Source organism: Cydia strobilella, chromosome 18 (genome assembly GCF_947568885.1).
Source record: "Cydia strobilella chromosome 18, ilCydStro3.1, whole genome shotgun sequence".
Taxonomy (NCBI): Eukaryota; Metazoa; Arthropoda; class Insecta; order Lepidoptera; family Tortricidae; genus Cydia; species Cydia strobilella.
The window spans coordinates 8,986,137-9,002,972 of NC_086058.1; the positions used below are offsets into that span (position 1 = coordinate 8,986,137).

Below are 16,836 nucleotides of genomic sequence, written 5' to 3' on the forward strand. Positions count from 1 at the left end.
TTTAAAACTTAATTATACGCAATTAAGTCCCATTTTCGTAAATAATAATGTGTAGAAGTCGTGAAATTTTAATCTGTGTAATTAACAGCTAAACTGTGGAATGCACTGTCGCCTGCGGTATTTCCGGACCAATACGACCTTCAAACCTTCAAGAGAAGAGCGTACTCTCATCTTAAAGGCCGGCAACGCAGTTACAACCCCTCTGGTATTGCGGGTGTCCTTTGGTGGCAGTAATCGCTTACCATCAGGTGATCCGTCTGCTCATTTGCCTCCTATATCATAAAAAAATATTAGGATTTAAATATCTGTCGGCAAAAGTATGTTAATGCCTGAAAAGTAAACTTATACTGGTCTGCTTTCGGCGAGGCGATTGCTCGCTTATAGCCCATACGCGATAACAACCCTGCCTCATGTACTGTGAAGATACGGCCGTAAACATTTTTAACTTGCGAGTTAAGATGAGTAATGGGCGAAAAACAACAAATGAAGAGCAGGATCGTCGAGGAACTATTTATGGACGCGTTTAAACGATGAGCTACGCTTACTTAGCTTTAACGCCATCGCCAACGCCAGGTCCAGAGTCAGACACAGAACGGTGTTTGCAGATCTTATCTCAAAGGAGTAAGGTTGAAAAATTATCACTTAAGGTATTTAATTTATTCATGACCTGTACATTTTTAAAGGATCGTCGGAAAGCAACTGTAAGGTTAGTCTAGGTTTCCGACAGGTCAACCGGGGGTCAATTTAACTCAGTTTAATGATATTTCGGAGTTTAATAGTGCTCATTGCTCACCACTTCTTCGAATTTTATGTCCAGGGTAAACTGCTAAAATATACCTACTGTACAAAATATAAATAAAGCTATATGTAAAATGCCGCTGTTCTGTTATCACCGACTGAAAAGGGATATGTATGTTGAATTCTTTTACGGCCTCTTAAAATTGTGGAATGCCCTTACAATGATCGATCCCTTCCCTTAAAGAACCCATATTAATCGAATTTAAACTGTTGTGAGACATACTAACATTAAACCCAAACCCATATTATCTACAATAGCAACATTTTTTCATGATATTTTCATTCGGAATTCCGTTCCGAATTGCAGTAATTGAATCTGCATTCGCAAGTAACTACGGCTCGCCTGCTTTAATTTGTGTAAGTGTTGCGGTACGGTCGGCAAAAACCCACGCCGTCTGAGAATGATCAAGTGCCCGGAGCTTGGCGAAGCTGGAGTGTCGAAGTAAGCCGAAATCATTATTCTCCTTTAAGCGCATAGTAGGTTTTTAGGATTTCTATTTGAAACAGTATTTTTGAAGCTTAAGACAATCGAATAGCATTTATAAACAATTAACAATTTAAGTGGTCGACGTCGGTGTAGTCAATAGGTACTTAGCAGCAATATAGGTTGTCGTTAACTAACACAAGAACTATATTTAAATAACAAAGGTTTCCTGTACATTTAGTGCATTTTTTATGTTTATAAAAACATATTTCCTTTTTAATAATATATCTTATCTTCAACATAGATTTGATAATATGAAGAATACATGATGGAATCAAAAATCGGTTTTACGAAATAAGGATGGTAATAAAAGATATTTAAAAAAATATGTTTGCCATGATGAACTTAAAATATGTTCGCCATGATGAACTAAAAATATGTTCGCCATTATCATCCTCATTCAATTTAAGAGCTGTGGGCTCTTGTCGGTGCAGCGTGATGAAGTTGTCTCCACCTTGATCGATCCGAAGCATCGCACTATATGATGTGAGACATGAACGCTAAATAAGAAAGATGAAGATATATTTTTTTGTTATAAAATAAATATTACATTTGTAGAGACCAAGATGAAGAATATCTACAAGCTTTTGAGATGTGGTGTTGGCGAAGGATGAAAGGAATAAGTTGGACGGAAAAAGTTACCAATGAAGCCGTCTTAAAAAGAGTGAAGGAAAAGAGAAGTTTAATGAGCATTATTAAAAATAGAAGAGGAAAATTGATCGGACACCTGCTACGACACGACCACTTCATCAGGAACATCATTGAAAGGGAAAATAAATGAAAGGAGATGTTCGCCATAATGAACTAAAAATTAAACACTACGAATATGTATATCAAAATGTCTACGTACCTACTTACAACTTACCCCACAATCTATACATTATTCTTTCGAGATAACCTAGTTCTTCCTCCAATAAAACCAGAAACGATCATCACTGCACCCCGTTTTTGCTTACCGTCCGGTTGTTCGGGAGGCCCGGCACGTCCGTCCTAGACCGTACTTCGGATGGATTATACTCCCTTTGTCGTAAATTTTACGACTTCAAAAATTAGGCGCCGTGAGCGGACTGGCTCCGTGGACACGTTCCTCGGCAAATTGTTTTAACGGGTTTGTGGTCACCCTCGACTGTCTCATTTGTTGATTTAAAAATCGGATTCGGACGATCCTGGCACTTTCTTAGTTATTTCGCATTAGTGGCACTTTTTTTTGACGCAGCTTTGCGACGGCCGAAACCTTTTAGAAGTGTTTAATTAATGTAGAAACAGATTTCAAGAAACGTATACGTTCGTACCTAATCATTTAAATGCACTAACTCGTAGATATCTGGTTAAATTTGAAATAATTATAAATTGTTTGTTGTGGCGTTGGTTGATTTGGATCGGATTTGAATTATACGCGTAATGCCAAAACGAAATCAATCGATTTTCTATTGACTGCTTTGATTATATCAGCCTAAAATGTTAGAAATTAATGTTGATATTTGCAAATAACATAAAAGCACGAACAACAAAAATGTTATACCATACTATTTTTGTGTCAAAACGCATTTAATCAGCACAACAAAACCTCCGTCCTTTTAAATATTGTATTCACCTCACAGCTTATTGTGAAACACGCTCTTTTATATTCCAACTAATTTTGGCCATAACTTAAAATGCAGCAGTAAATTAAAGTTTGTTTTATGAAAAGCCGACGCAGCGGACTGTTCGCGTAGCCTTAAGGGTCTGGCCCAAGTTATAATATGAACTATAATATCCGGTAATCCGTTTTGCCTACTGATGACGGAATGTTAAGAGATACCATTATTAAATATAATAATATTGGAAGTTTTTTACCTAAAATTAAACTATAATTTTACTAACGTTTACAATTTTCCTCACGATTCCTTGATAATATGTGTATGGATCAAATATGAGCATTTATAATGTCAAAATAAACAAAGCTTACCTTTGTTTTGGTGACCTAACAACATGAACCATTTCTAAATTTGGCTGGTACATCACTTAAACAACACCTCTATATACCCACATAATACAACAATTTGTACCTACATACGGCGATTAAAGGTCACATTTGGATGGCAACCGCAGCAGCGTTACTGCTGCAACATTATCATTAGCGACACATTAAACGCTCTAATTGCGGCAGTAAGGCGCAACGGACGTCCACATATTTTTTTAAGGAAATTGACAGTGACATCGCCCTAGTCAACGCTGCAACAGTAATGTTGTTGCATTCGCCATCCGAATGCCACCTTAAGGCAGGTCATACTACCCTCTGCTTGCTACTTGCGCCAGCGGCCAAACGTCACTATGGTTCGTGATTTATCACTCGCCACGCCGCTAACTTATTACCGCGCTTATGTTGAATATGGCGAGATCATGTGTTTTGAATATTACGATATAGCGACCAGAATATAAATCACACCATTTGGATTAGACACTCTGACCTGGTTAACCGAGTTACCGTAAATCCCTTAGTATTGTTTTGATTATAGAATTATGATGAGTGAGTATGTCGTGGCTAACAAATGATTTAGTGGCTATTAATGACTATGATGGTATGTCATCGCAAACATCATATTCATTATTAATGGTATGGTATCAGTAATCACTCATTGCGCAGGGTCGCCGTCGTCCTCGAACATTGATATTTTAAAATCGCTATCTCCATCTCCATTACTCTTGCATTATTGGAGTGACGGAGATGTAGATACAAAAATTTCGATTTTCGAAGTACTCCGTTCGCTTCAAGTTGGCAGGCTACGGCCGTTGCATAATAATGTCACAGGTACAATTACTACTTGTCGACAATATTTCGTAGTTTATTTTTTAATGCTTACTTTATTTAAATTTTTTTTTTGTGATTGTATTAAATATAAGTAATAAAAGTAGTTTTAAAGCTGCGGAGCCGAGTGGATAAGGCGTCGCAGGGGGTGTCGCGTGGAAGCGGGCCGGGAGGTAACTGCCAACTTGAAACGAACGGGTAGTAGTGGTAGGTTCGGTACGCCCTGTGCTAGATAAGACAAAGGAGCAAACAGATAATATTTTTTCACCTCAGCAGCTCGAACAAGCCTTCTTTCGTCACTCCCTGGAGTGGGGAAAGTGCGACTTTCCTCACTCCAGGGAGTGAAACAAAGTAGCTTTTTAATTTAGTGAAGGCCATGAACTGCCACTTCATACTTTTTTTTCTGTATTATTCTGTGTAATTCGAAATACATGTTAACCTTTAATATGTTCTCACTACTGAGGTGAAAAATTATGTGTGCAACACGAGAGCAAAGTTATTTTACATCTCGTGTTTTTGAGTCCCTCGCTACGCTCAAGATTCTAACTTAGAATCTTTCGCTTTCTCGGGACTCAAAATAAACACTCGCAAGAAAAACCAACTTTCCTCTCTTGTTGCACAAATAACTATTCTGATTTCGAAAACTTATCAAAACATGAAGGTATTATGAATATTATTCTAGATGCTTTCAAAACGTCATCTATAAAACGCTATGAAATATTCCCGTTTGGAATGTATTTCACTTCCTTCATACGTAAATTTTAAATGAGTGTCTTGAGTACTTCAAAATACTTTTTCTTAAACTACACATTTTCATCCATTCAATTTTAGCAGAATACATTGTAATATTCCGGTTTCCTTGGGCTAAAAAGGAATCGAACTGACGTGTATTCTATATAAATATACTCTTTTCTTTTGTAATAGGTATTATTGTAACTAAACTGATCAATTATAAACCTTATTGCAACTAAATAACGTCTACTAATGGTCAGCGTTCTGCTGTTAGTACATTTCTTATTCTATTTCATATTTGCGGGCAGGGGTCGGCATTAAGTATTTATGTTTAGGTATGTATGATGTTATTCGTTATCTTATTCCGTGTAATAAAAAGGACACAGTCGCTGAGATTTCACGAGCCTCGTGGCGGACGTTTCAATATGATTATTCAATTTAGTTTGTTGTTGTTTACTTGAACAAGAGTTGTTTTCGGACTATTATGAAATATTATATTTATTATGAAACATGAGCCTATTTTCTCATTTAAGCGATGTAATAGGCTATGGTAACCGTTGCATTCTGTTTTGATAATAACAGAACCCTTCTAGTTGCGTCATATCTATATCTATAAACAATAATAGGCCAAGCAATAAGAAGGTATAGAGGGAAATGCTTGGAACACAATTTTTGACTCCGTAACTTTGTTTGGACTAGTTAGGTGAACATATCAAAAGTCCCCGGCCGTAGCCTTTATCTCGTACGTATATCTTGGAAACTGCGTCTCAATTGTATCGTCAGTCGTCGTCAAATAGTCAACAATTGTGTTCCAAGCATTTCCCACTACAACTTTTTTGAGCATTCAGTTCCTAGCCTAAGGTATATGTCGAAAGTGCGTATTTTCTGCATTTAATTACCGTATGATTAATTTTACGTTTCCTTGTTTCAGGTATTTTCTTCACTGTAACTGAAGAACTCGTTATGCTACACTCAAGATTCACTCTTGAAATCCTTCGATTCGCGCCAAGCCTTAACATTGCAGCCTTGCATACATAACTAAATAGGAAACAAAATTACACCAAAAAAGAAGGAAAAAAATAGGAAATTAAAAAAACTATTTTTATTTTTGAAATATTTGAATTAAAATACTATACGGTCTGGCCTGTAGAAATTGGAAATAAAGTCAACGAATTAATTTTATTTACCTCTATTATTATTTATACAGTGGAACCTTGTATTTCTGTTGTCGAAAGCAAATAGTTGTGAATATTTCACTGATGTCTACTGAAATACAAGACAAGTACTTAGAGAGGATTAAGCAAAATATCAACTACATTCGTGAACCTCGTCTTACTTTACTGTATATTTGAAACGAAAAACTTACGTAATTGGAAATAGAGTTTGAATTCTAATAACTTTAAAAGGCGAAAATATTAGGTTGCAAATGTAGAGTCAATATCTTCAAAATTAATTTATTCAGTAAAGACATCTGTCCCTAAGCTCGAAGGGCAATGTGCTCTCTTCAATTCGACTAAATTAGTTTAATTTAAGCTGAGCTCCATTTACATAAAGCCTATATTCATGACTGAACGTAGTTTAAACAACATTTGTAAACCGTTCTTACTTATTGCTGTATTCAAGGTACAATAATAGACACATTTCCATAATTTAACTTTATTACTTTGCAATAAGGTAGATATTTTTATAAGGTGCATTGAGATAACTCCGAATGCGGGATAATTTTGCAAATTGCTAATATCTACTAAACTAGAAGCTCTTTACTGTAGCAACAGTAAGCAGTAAGCAAGTTGCGTTGGTAAGCGTGTAGAAGCGTAAATGTTGCCAAAGAAGTTTAGAAGATATTAGCGGTTTTCAAAATTATCCCGCTTTCGAAGTTACCCCAATGCACCTATACCTTAAAAATTATGATTTCAAGAGACGCATCGAAATACGTTACTACTACTAAATTTAAATTGAATTCAGATTGAATTGTTGTCATTGAAGACAGTTTTTCTACTACGTCTGTTACATACTGTAAAATCATAAAATCAATATTTATACGAGCGTGAGTGTCCTGTTAAAAAGCAATGCAACAATGTAAGTAAAATATCCTGGTTCCAATTCGAACTTACATTGCAATATCAAAATTATGTAATTTTGCTATCATTCACGCATGCATTTCGTTCGTACTTGTACGTACAATGTATTGGCACGAGCGTGATGCACGGGCGAATGATAATGATAACAAAATGAAATGTATGTAGATTCGAATTGGCCTCCTAACTCAGCCAGTAATCTATGTAGTTTAGCTAGGTAGGTACAGTTAACTGTATAGATAGAGTACTTAGTGTGGAAATAACGAAATCACTTACGCTGTAAAAGTAAAAATAATCAAAGCAAGCTGGAAAATTAAATTAAATAACTGAGTGGAACAGTGAACGGTAGTGCAAGCCACCGACGATAAATCTTTCGACGTTGGTACAGTCCGTTTGACGGGCACAACCCTAAATAATGGGCGGAATTTCGCGCCATAGACCAGAGCATAAACTATTAAAGAGACGGCTACAACCGACGATGGTGCAATTTTATGACCCGCTTTTGCATATTGAATGGGACGCCACTCACACTGGAAAATGGCCGGATTTTTTATTGGAGATTACCAAATTATTGCTTTCGCGCCAAACATAATGTTGTTTTTGGTGAATGCTAATCTTTGCAGGAGGTAAACAAATGTGAAGTCCAGTTTTCAGTCGTCTTTTAGCCATTTAGTATTTTTTTGTTTCTATGAGGGCGAACTAGGATTAGACACATTTATTTACAGCCGATCGCACTACTGTCATAATATTTGTACTGTCATAATACAGCACAGGGTGGCACGGGACTGATTAAACTAAACAAAAACTTGTGACTGAATTTTTTTTTTTATTGATTAAATAACTAATATAAAAAATAATATTACGCAGCGTTTAATCCTCTGTGGCAGGGGTCTCAGCAGCAGATTCCTCTCCTTCTGTTACCTCCGCAGGCTCTGAAGCGGGCTCGGAAGGTGTTCCCGCAGTAGATTCCGGAGCACTCTCTGCTGGGGTTTCTGCCGGTTCTCCGGCGGGTTCTGGCTCCGCAGCCGGAGCCTCGGCTGGTAGCTCTGGTGCAGCTTCAGGCTGCGTTTCGGTCGGTGTAGGAGGAGCTTCAGATTTAGGCGCTTCAGGTTCAGGTGTAGGCGCTTCGGGGATTGGTGTAACTTCAGCCGGGACAGAGGCAGGGGCTGCGGCAGGAGCCGGAGCCGCCGCTTCTTTCGCATCTTTTTTATCTTTCTTCTGTTTCCTCTCTAACGGCAAATACAGTTTGTAATCCTGTGGCAACTCTTCTTCAGTATACAAGCGGTCGCTGAAATAAATCCTGCGCAATCGAGCATTGGCATGCACTTGGACACGGAGCGTTTCAATAAACTGCGTACCATACGCTCTTTTTGTAAAGTCTGCCAAATTAAACTGTATCTGGTTCCATCCTCCCGACAGTCCGATAGGCATGCTCGTACAAAACGGTTTGATTTTTGTAGTCGACTGAAAATTAGATATTCTGAACCGTCGCCGCATATTGTTGTCATCGAGAACAGTTATTTCGAAAGAGAAATACCGTTTTAGATTTTTCACTATTATGACAAGAAAAGGTAGTTTTATTCCCAAAACTTGGTTGTTCTTTGGGCAAGTGATGAAAGTAGTCGCGACGTTCGTGCTTACGATTTCGAGGACAATGGAATTGACTTCGTTGTCGGTGAGCCGTTTGATGTGCCCATTCTGGACTTCGCTGTCCCATATCGCAAGAGGATTAGATCCACAACTGTAAAATATTGATAATAGTCCGCTCTGAAACGTATTTTTAAACATTATAAACAAAAATAATATCAATCGTATCGTCAAAAATATTGGCAGGTCACGTACCCTGTGACACTTGATTGACAAACTTGACGCGTGCCGGCCAGTCGTGTGTTTACATAGCCAAAGACGTAAATAGGTTGTAGCATTATGAAATAACACATCATTATTTATACATCTATTTTATTTCGATAGTACACGTACAATGTACAATTACACGTAAACGAAATAATTAATATTAAAATTATATTTAATAAACAACTAAAACATAACATTCTTAGGAAACTAATCAATCAATCTATATGAGTATAATCCGTGATAAAACTTGTAGTAAGTAATTAAACATTTAAATAATAGTAATATACTAATATATCATATTTATCTATGTACACTCAGTATCAAATATATATATGTAGACGTTCAAGGAGGCCCAATAACACCTTTGCTTTTGTAGAAATAAGAGCTTTTGTATGTGTAAGGATATATTTGGCAACTTTGGCCGTCACTATCTGTTTCATGGTGACTGTGCAACTAGTGAAGTTACTCTTATTCCCCCGGGGCTGGAGCTGCCTCGGCCGGGGCATCTGCTGCCGGTTCTTGGGCTGAAGCTGCCTCGGGCTGTGCATCTGCGGCTGCTTCAGGCTGTACCTCTGCGGCTGATTCAGGTGCGGCTGCCTCACCTTCAGTAGGGGCTGATTCCTCCACAGGCGCTTCAACTGCTTCCGGAGCAGCTTCGCCCTCCTGAGCAGGGACTTCAACCTCCGCTGCAACAGGCTCAGAAGTTACCTCAGCCTGAACCGTCGCTGGCGGCTCACCACCTTCCACGGGACCTGCTTCAGGAGGTACCGCTGGAGGCAACTCCACAATACTGGCCCGAGACGTTGTTTTCAACTTCGTTTGCGATGTCACCATCTGTTTAGACGGTGCAGCCTTAATTACGTTAGTTTTACTTCCTTCTTCAGCCTTTTTGCCTTTACCTATTTTACTAGGGAGAGGAAGAAAAATCCTGTATTCAGCAGGCAAATCTTCTTCAGGAGTCAACTTTTCAGCGAAGTAAATTCGCCTGAGACGTATATTGGCGTTCACTTTAATTTTTTGTACTTCAACAAACGCCTTATTATATGCACGACGGGTGAATTCAGATAGGTTGAACTGGATCTGGTTCCAACCGTCAGCGAGACCGATAGGCATAGCGGTAGCCATGGGCAAGATCTGTGTAGTACTTTGAAAGTTGGATACCCGGAATCTTCTTCTTGTCCCAGTGTCGTCCAAAATGGTTACCTCAAAAGTAAAATATTTCTTCAAATTCTTTACCACCATAATCATGAACGGCATTGTTATTCCAAGAGTTCTGTTATTCGGTGGACATGTTATATACGCTGTGCTTACATTATTTCCTCTTATATCTAGCACCATGGACTTAATATCTGGGTCTAGCAGCCTTGCAATATGACCATTCTCCATATGGACTTCCCATAACTCCAAAGGTTTAGAGCCGCAGCTATAGAACACAGTTAGGAATCCGCGTTGGTATGCCGTCCGGAACATTTCAGACCTGGTTTTACGTTACGGCTTCAATCTGAATCGCTCTTTACTTTGACCCTATTTAATAAATATTTCCAATTAACATTTTCATCATTAAATACGTTACTTGGTTGCTTTTTGCTTTAAATGACATTTTCTGTCTGTCAACTTTAAAAAGTATTGTAATGACAACTTCATTCTATGGCAAAAAAGGCTACAAATATGAATATACTTCTTTTTCTAGTTTTGAAAATATAGTTGGTCAAACCAAATTATCAGTTAATAAGAACAAAAAACCGGACAAGTGCGAGTCGGACTCGCTCATCGAGGGTTCCGTACTTTTTAGTATTTGTTGTTATAGCGGCAACAGAAATACGTCATCTGTGAAAATTTAAACTGTTCATGAGATACACGGCTTATGAGATACAGCCTGGTGACAGACAGACGGACAGCGGATTCTTAGTATTAGGGTCCCGTTTTTACCCTTTGGGTACGGCACCCTAAAAAAACAATACTCATCCTTTTCTTTTGGGTGATAGTACTAGTGTAAGACAAAGATAGTATGATTTTCTCTGTCTATGTTTGAAATGACACAGTCCTTTGACAAACTATAATTATATTCTGGTACAGATGTAGTGCATAATAAAATTGTATTCCATTTTATTTTCTCGGAAACGTTCGTATTCGTCATGCTACTTCAGTCAACCTCAGTACTTTTTGTACCGAGGCTAACTGAAATAGAAAGGCACGTTCGTACGTTTCCGTGAAAATACAATGGAAAATAATTATACACTACATCTGTAGAACAACAATAGGACTTCAAGTGTAGTCATGTGAATAAAAATGAGAAAAAAAAAACATTATTTTCAAGTATTATAATTTATTTGACTGTATAATTTACATGGAGATATCGAATTGCCCAGAAAATACTCGTATACCTATCGTATGTTCAAATTAAATAACTAGCTATAAATAGTAGACGAATTTCTAAAAAAACCATAAACACTAAATTGTGTAACATTTTTAAAACGGAACTACGAATAAACGAACACAGATATACTTACCTCTACAAATAATTACCTAAGGGAAGTTTCAGACAATACCAACGTATATTTAATGTCCGAAGATAGATGCCTTGGATCAGTATGCGGATATTGTTAGTATTGCGTGTCCACGGCACGACACGATCTTATAGATAAACATTAAACAAAAACAGGTAGAACAATTTATTTGTCTACCCCGTACTTTATATAAACTAATATCGGGTAGTTTAGTGTTGTTTACCAATATCTCCATTGACATTTTGCTGGGACGTTAGTCTTCCGTGACCACAGCTAGTGCAACCTGGCTGGCACGTCGGATAAAAGGTAAAAAAATGAAATGTAATCACGTTAGACCAGATAATGGCATTAAATATTTGTACAAAACGTGAGAGTTTAGTGTTATAAATCATACTAACGTTAAGCTAATTCCTGTATTTACCTAGGTCTCCATCTTTGAACACTATTCATGCTTAGCATCAGTTCTTGTGGGCCTAAAGTTTAGCAATACAGCTAAAGTTTCCACTAATCTTTTAAGAAAATTTTGCCAATAGGGAAATGGTTGTTAGAGTATAAATTATCGGATTGGACTAAGGGCCTGCACGGGTACGTGAGCATTGTACTGCAGTCTACACGAGGGAGTTAGGTTCGGCGCCGGACTACTTAGATCCGTCGCCGGCGGAAATTAGTATTTTTCTACCCCCCTCTTGTGTTCGTTCACTTACGAGTATTCTACTGACTTTTCTATTTATAGTATTTGAAGTACAATATTTTAATGAAACCACCTATAAAGTTTCCATACGAGTCCTTTTTATACTTTTCTTATTTACGTAGAACAAATATGAGCTCATCGCCATCCAGAAAAAGTTTCAAATAAACACTGTATAGTACTTTTGTAAAATGTTCAATACTCTTCGTGTATAGGTAACTATAGGCATGTACCTATACATATAACCGTACCTCGTAAAACGCCTTGTAACAAATGAGAAAGTCAGAAAACACAAAAACTTCCCAACGTATGAGTATACGTAGAAATATAAAAAAAAAACTTTTAAAGAAAAGCTCGTTTCGCTGTGATTTATCATCCCATTTGTCATCCTCGACACTAGGAAAATATGTCACGCAAACCCACAAGTAACGCTCACACGCGGCCGGCAAAATAACATTTTTGTCGTCTCTAAATCACGTGACTTTTCCACTATGTGGGCGCCCTTAGAGACGCGTCGGCAAAACCTCAGGACAAAGGCGAAATGAAAAAGATCCTTTGTCCGTCGCGATAAGGAGTGCATGTGAAGCGATACGTGCCTCGTCGCCTACTTACCTCGTCGCACCCATCAGACAGTGTATTGTTGAAATTGCTGGCGCGAGTCCGAACGAGACGAATTCCCGCGTGAACCGTTGTAAAGTGGCCTCGAGTTTTATAACAATTCTGATCAATCTGAGAGCACTACAAAACCAGTCTGGCCAAGCAATCAATACGCCTGCACTTAGCAAGCGTTCAGTGTCTCCATGGCTCCTACAGATCAACATTAGCTAACTTATTCGAGATAGGATTTTTCGAACGTTTTTTGCAACTTAGGGGAATCCCCTCGCGTTGTTAAGATATCATTGTATTTTTTCGGGATTAATGGTATAGAAAACGTAAAGCGATAACACCAACGGCTGTCGGAACAGGCGACTTTTCCTGTAAAGAAAATCAAATGCGTCATATCAAAGAATCTAAAAAATACGTAATATCTGAAAGTAAGAAACTGTAATTTCATTCAAAACGACGTTTTGTTTTGGTATGTTTACAAAAGTCCATTCACGGTACAGAAAACCTATGGCTTTACACAATGAAACATAATTTGTGTAGACTTTTTCCGGAATGAAATGCCTCCAGCTACTATAAAGTAAATGATTTTATGACGTCAGGTTTTGAAACGTATCTGAAAGTGAGAAAACTATAGTCGATTCGCTGAAAAAACAGCAATCGGCGTTTCAGATGTGCTTGGTAGGTATATTTACAAAGCTCATTGCGCGGCGGGCGCAGCGAAGCGTGGTCTGCATAATGTATCGAACGGAGACTTGGCGAGCTTTGTCTGCGTTATTTACAACCGGCCCGTGTATTCACGCGGAAATTGGATTTGTAAAATAAGACACTGTATAAATAATCTTTATCTAAAACATATCTCACTTCCGCGCAAAGAGTCCATGAGTCGCGAGTCGCGAGCTTTAATTCGTTCTACGATCTTATTTCTATGCTAAAGTTATGATGTTGATCTTTGTAAATGTTCTTTATCATAGTGAAAAAAATTGAAGCATAGCCCTTATAGCCCAAGTCATGGAGGCGTATTCTGATTGTAATAACTGGTTATGAGTTTGATCTGGATTTGTTTTTGAAATGATCTGTCAGCTGTCAACGTGTATTTTAAACAGGTACATAAGATATGGTGTAGAGATTGCTACCGTAAATTACTGTGCTTACAACACATGAAAAGTCAATGAGAAATCCGACTAGAGCCCATATTTTTCAATTTATTCGATGATCTATATACATTTCTTTAGGGTCTTCATGTTGTAAGATAACGTAATTTTTTCCTCAAATGTTCTTAATTAAAATATATACAGTAAGCGTAAGTAAGTATGTCGCTTTGAATGCACAAAGGCACTAACCTCTTAGGCCCACTTGCACCATTCCACTATTCCGGGGTTACCTGGAGCACAGATTATATAATAGTGCTTACGAACAGATACTTATCTCTCAAAGAAAACGCAAATACCTACCGTTTTGATACCTACACAAAAATACAATGGAGTGACCTTCAGCGCGCCGCTCCCCGCACCGCGCGCACCGGCACAACGCTAGGGTTGCCGACGCTTAGAAATGATGCACCTACTTACAGCGGAGTGAAATAAAATGAAATCTAAATCTTAAATTATGTATTTTAATCATTTATTTCAAACTGTTTTTCTTTTATGTAATGTATGATTTTTTCTTCTTCTCTGAGTGATTATAATACCTACATAATAAGCAAGTTAAGTTCCAATAATTATAATATTTCGTTTATACGTTAGTGTTTGCGAAATAGTCATTTTAAAAGGTCATATGTCCCTGCAGTAACCGCAGTATTTACGGCGTTTTATAAACCGCGCAATGAACCCAGCAAGAATTATTTTTAAAACTTCGTGTAATTTTAAACCAGATAGAGATTAATGTTACACAATAAAATAAAATAGATGAAGAACCCATGAATACAGGTAATTAATTATAACCAGAGTATAAATGAGTAGGTACTTTCCGGTGTAAAGTTAAGAACTTACTGTCGTTAAAAATAAACATTTACCAAAACAACTAAAGTTTGCTACCTATTTCAAATAGGTAGATATCTAACTTTAAATTGTTCGTAATAAATACTACATGTTTAATTAAAGAAATAGTACCTACGTAGCTTATAACTATCGTAAAAATTGCCAGTGCGGCGCGGCGCGCGGTGACGTGAGTTCGTGAGCGCGTGTGGCAACCAACTAGCTTGCTTGTCTACCGTGAACGGGAGGCGATTCGTAGGTATAAATCCGAGCTCGCGCGGAGAGTTCCATAGGCCTGCCTGGAGTTACCATGGTTACCATTACAATTTGACACTGGGTTAACGGTTTAACCGCTTAACCCCAGGTTAGTGGGATGGTGCTAGTGGGCCTTAATGTCATAAACTTACTTATTGACGACTGGTCTGGCCTAGTGGGTAGTGACCCTGCCTGTGAAGCCGATGGTCCTGGGTTCGAATCCCGGTAAGGGCATTTATTTGTGTGATAAGCACAGATATTTGTTCCTGAGTCTTGGATGTTTTCTATGTATTTATGTATTTATATATATCGTTGTCTGAGTACCCGCAACACAAGCCTTCTTGAGCTTACTGTGGGACTTAGTCAATCTGTGTAAGAATGTCCTATAGTATTTATTTATTTATTTATTTATTCAACTTTCCCTGTTAGTTTGTTAGTATGGGTCAAATCTTGGAAGCGAAATTTCCAGTGTTTGTTTCTTAAGTAAATAAATAAAATTTTGACCCACTTCCCGATTTCCGATTGAGCTGAAATTTCGCATTTTGCATAAATCGGTTGACTATGAAATAAATAAATAAATATACAGGTATATTAGGGGACATCTTACACAGATCAACCTAGCCCCAAACTGAGCAAAGCTTGTACTATGGGTGCTAGGCGACGATATACATACTTATATAGATAAATACATACTTACACACATAGAAAACACCCATGACACAGTAACAAATTCATGGATGTCATGGACCTGAATACAGACGATGAACACAGAAGGTGGCCATGGGAACTCTGATGTAATAAAACAACGCTAACTAATTGTGTTTGGGGTTGTTAGAAATTGTCTATATGAGTATTAGTTGCCTGAGGAAAGAAAAGTACAGTCAGCAGTACTAAAAATAATTTTTTTGCCAAAATCTTATTTATTTTATATACGTGGTGTGCAAAAATCTTATTTCTATTCTAACGTTGACGGTCCCGTGATATTGCAGCTGGCTGGAAATAATCGTCGTCAGCCTGGCCAGAGACAATGTATCGAAATTAATATCCGAGCTCGCCGAACAATTTGTCCACCCGGAATGCGGATAATTAAACGGACGGTCCTTAGCCGGCTAAAAGTATAGCTATAGGTTACTAATAAATCTCTGGAAACAGGTCAAGTGTTTTGTTCCGCTAACGACGTAATTGTGACAACAATAGAGATGCTGCAATCGTTCGAACATTTACTAGCTACTTGTATTTTTATTTATTTTTACTTTGTTTATTGATACGGAAAATGACCAATGCTAAAGTTGATGTTAAGGCATTACCAGTCTTCCATTGGGCTAAATACAGTTACCTATACCTACGTTAATTACATAATTAATTATAACAATTTAGAATATCTACAATTAATTTACGTTCATTTGGTGGCCTAGCGGTAAGAGAGTGTGACTTTCAATCCGGAGGTCGCGGGTTCAAACCCTGACCGTACCAATGAATTTTTCGGAACTTATGTACGAAATATCAGTTGATATTTGCCAGTCGCTTTTCGGTAAAGGAAAATATCGTGAGAAAACCGGAGTAATGCCGTAAAGGGCCTAGTTTACCATCTGAAATGGAAGGTCAGATGGCAGTCGCTTTCGTAAAAACTAGTGCCTACGCCAATTCTTGGCATTAGTTGCCAAGCGGACCCCAGGCTTCCATAAGCCGTGGCAAAAAGCCGGGATGGTGCCAATAAAGCGTGAAAGTAAGTACTTAGGTAAACAAAGTCATAATAATTTAGAAAGAGAAATTTCGAATTTCAAAATATTTCAAAGGCCCTTAGACTTTTACAACTTAAGTATTATGGCGCTTTAAGTTGTGTATAAGTAGGCTTATAAGTACTTTACAAAGTCAAAATATTGTGTGGATTTCATATTAGGTAGGACTAATATTACTATTTTCGTGGTTTTGTATCTCTATTTAACGAAAACAGATTACATGTTGTATTTTAAAACAAAACCGCATATATTCTAGTAGGCTTCTAACTGCAACCGGTAGAAAATTCCGCTTCCACGAATACGTTTTCTCAGTCAAATGCATTCCGCGAGATAA

General features: G+C 37.7%; 3 protein-coding genes across 4 annotated transcripts in view; 1 reads left to right on the top strand and 2 right to left on the bottom strand.

The window, feature by feature from the left end:
* Positions 1–16,836, top strand: part of LOC134749719 (semaphorin-1A) — a 427,168-nt gene that overhangs the window by 241,352 nt on the left and 168,980 nt on the right. The window lies entirely within an intron of this gene.
* On the bottom strand, positions 7,719–8,745 carry LOC134749387 (cilia- and flagella-associated protein 20-like). Its single transcript, XM_063684307.1, has one exon. The coding sequence runs from the start codon at positions 8,666–8,668 to the stop codon at positions 7,751–7,753; it is 918 nt and encodes a 305-aa protein (XP_063540377.1). The 5' UTR covers positions 8,669–8,745; the 3' UTR covers positions 7,719–7,750.
* LOC134749629 (uncharacterized) lies at positions 9,203–10,283 on the bottom strand. The gene has a single exon (XM_063684646.1). It carries the CDS (start codon positions 10,202–10,204, stop codon positions 9,203–9,205), a length of 1,002 nt encoding a protein of 333 aa, XP_063540716.1. The 5' UTR covers positions 10,205–10,283.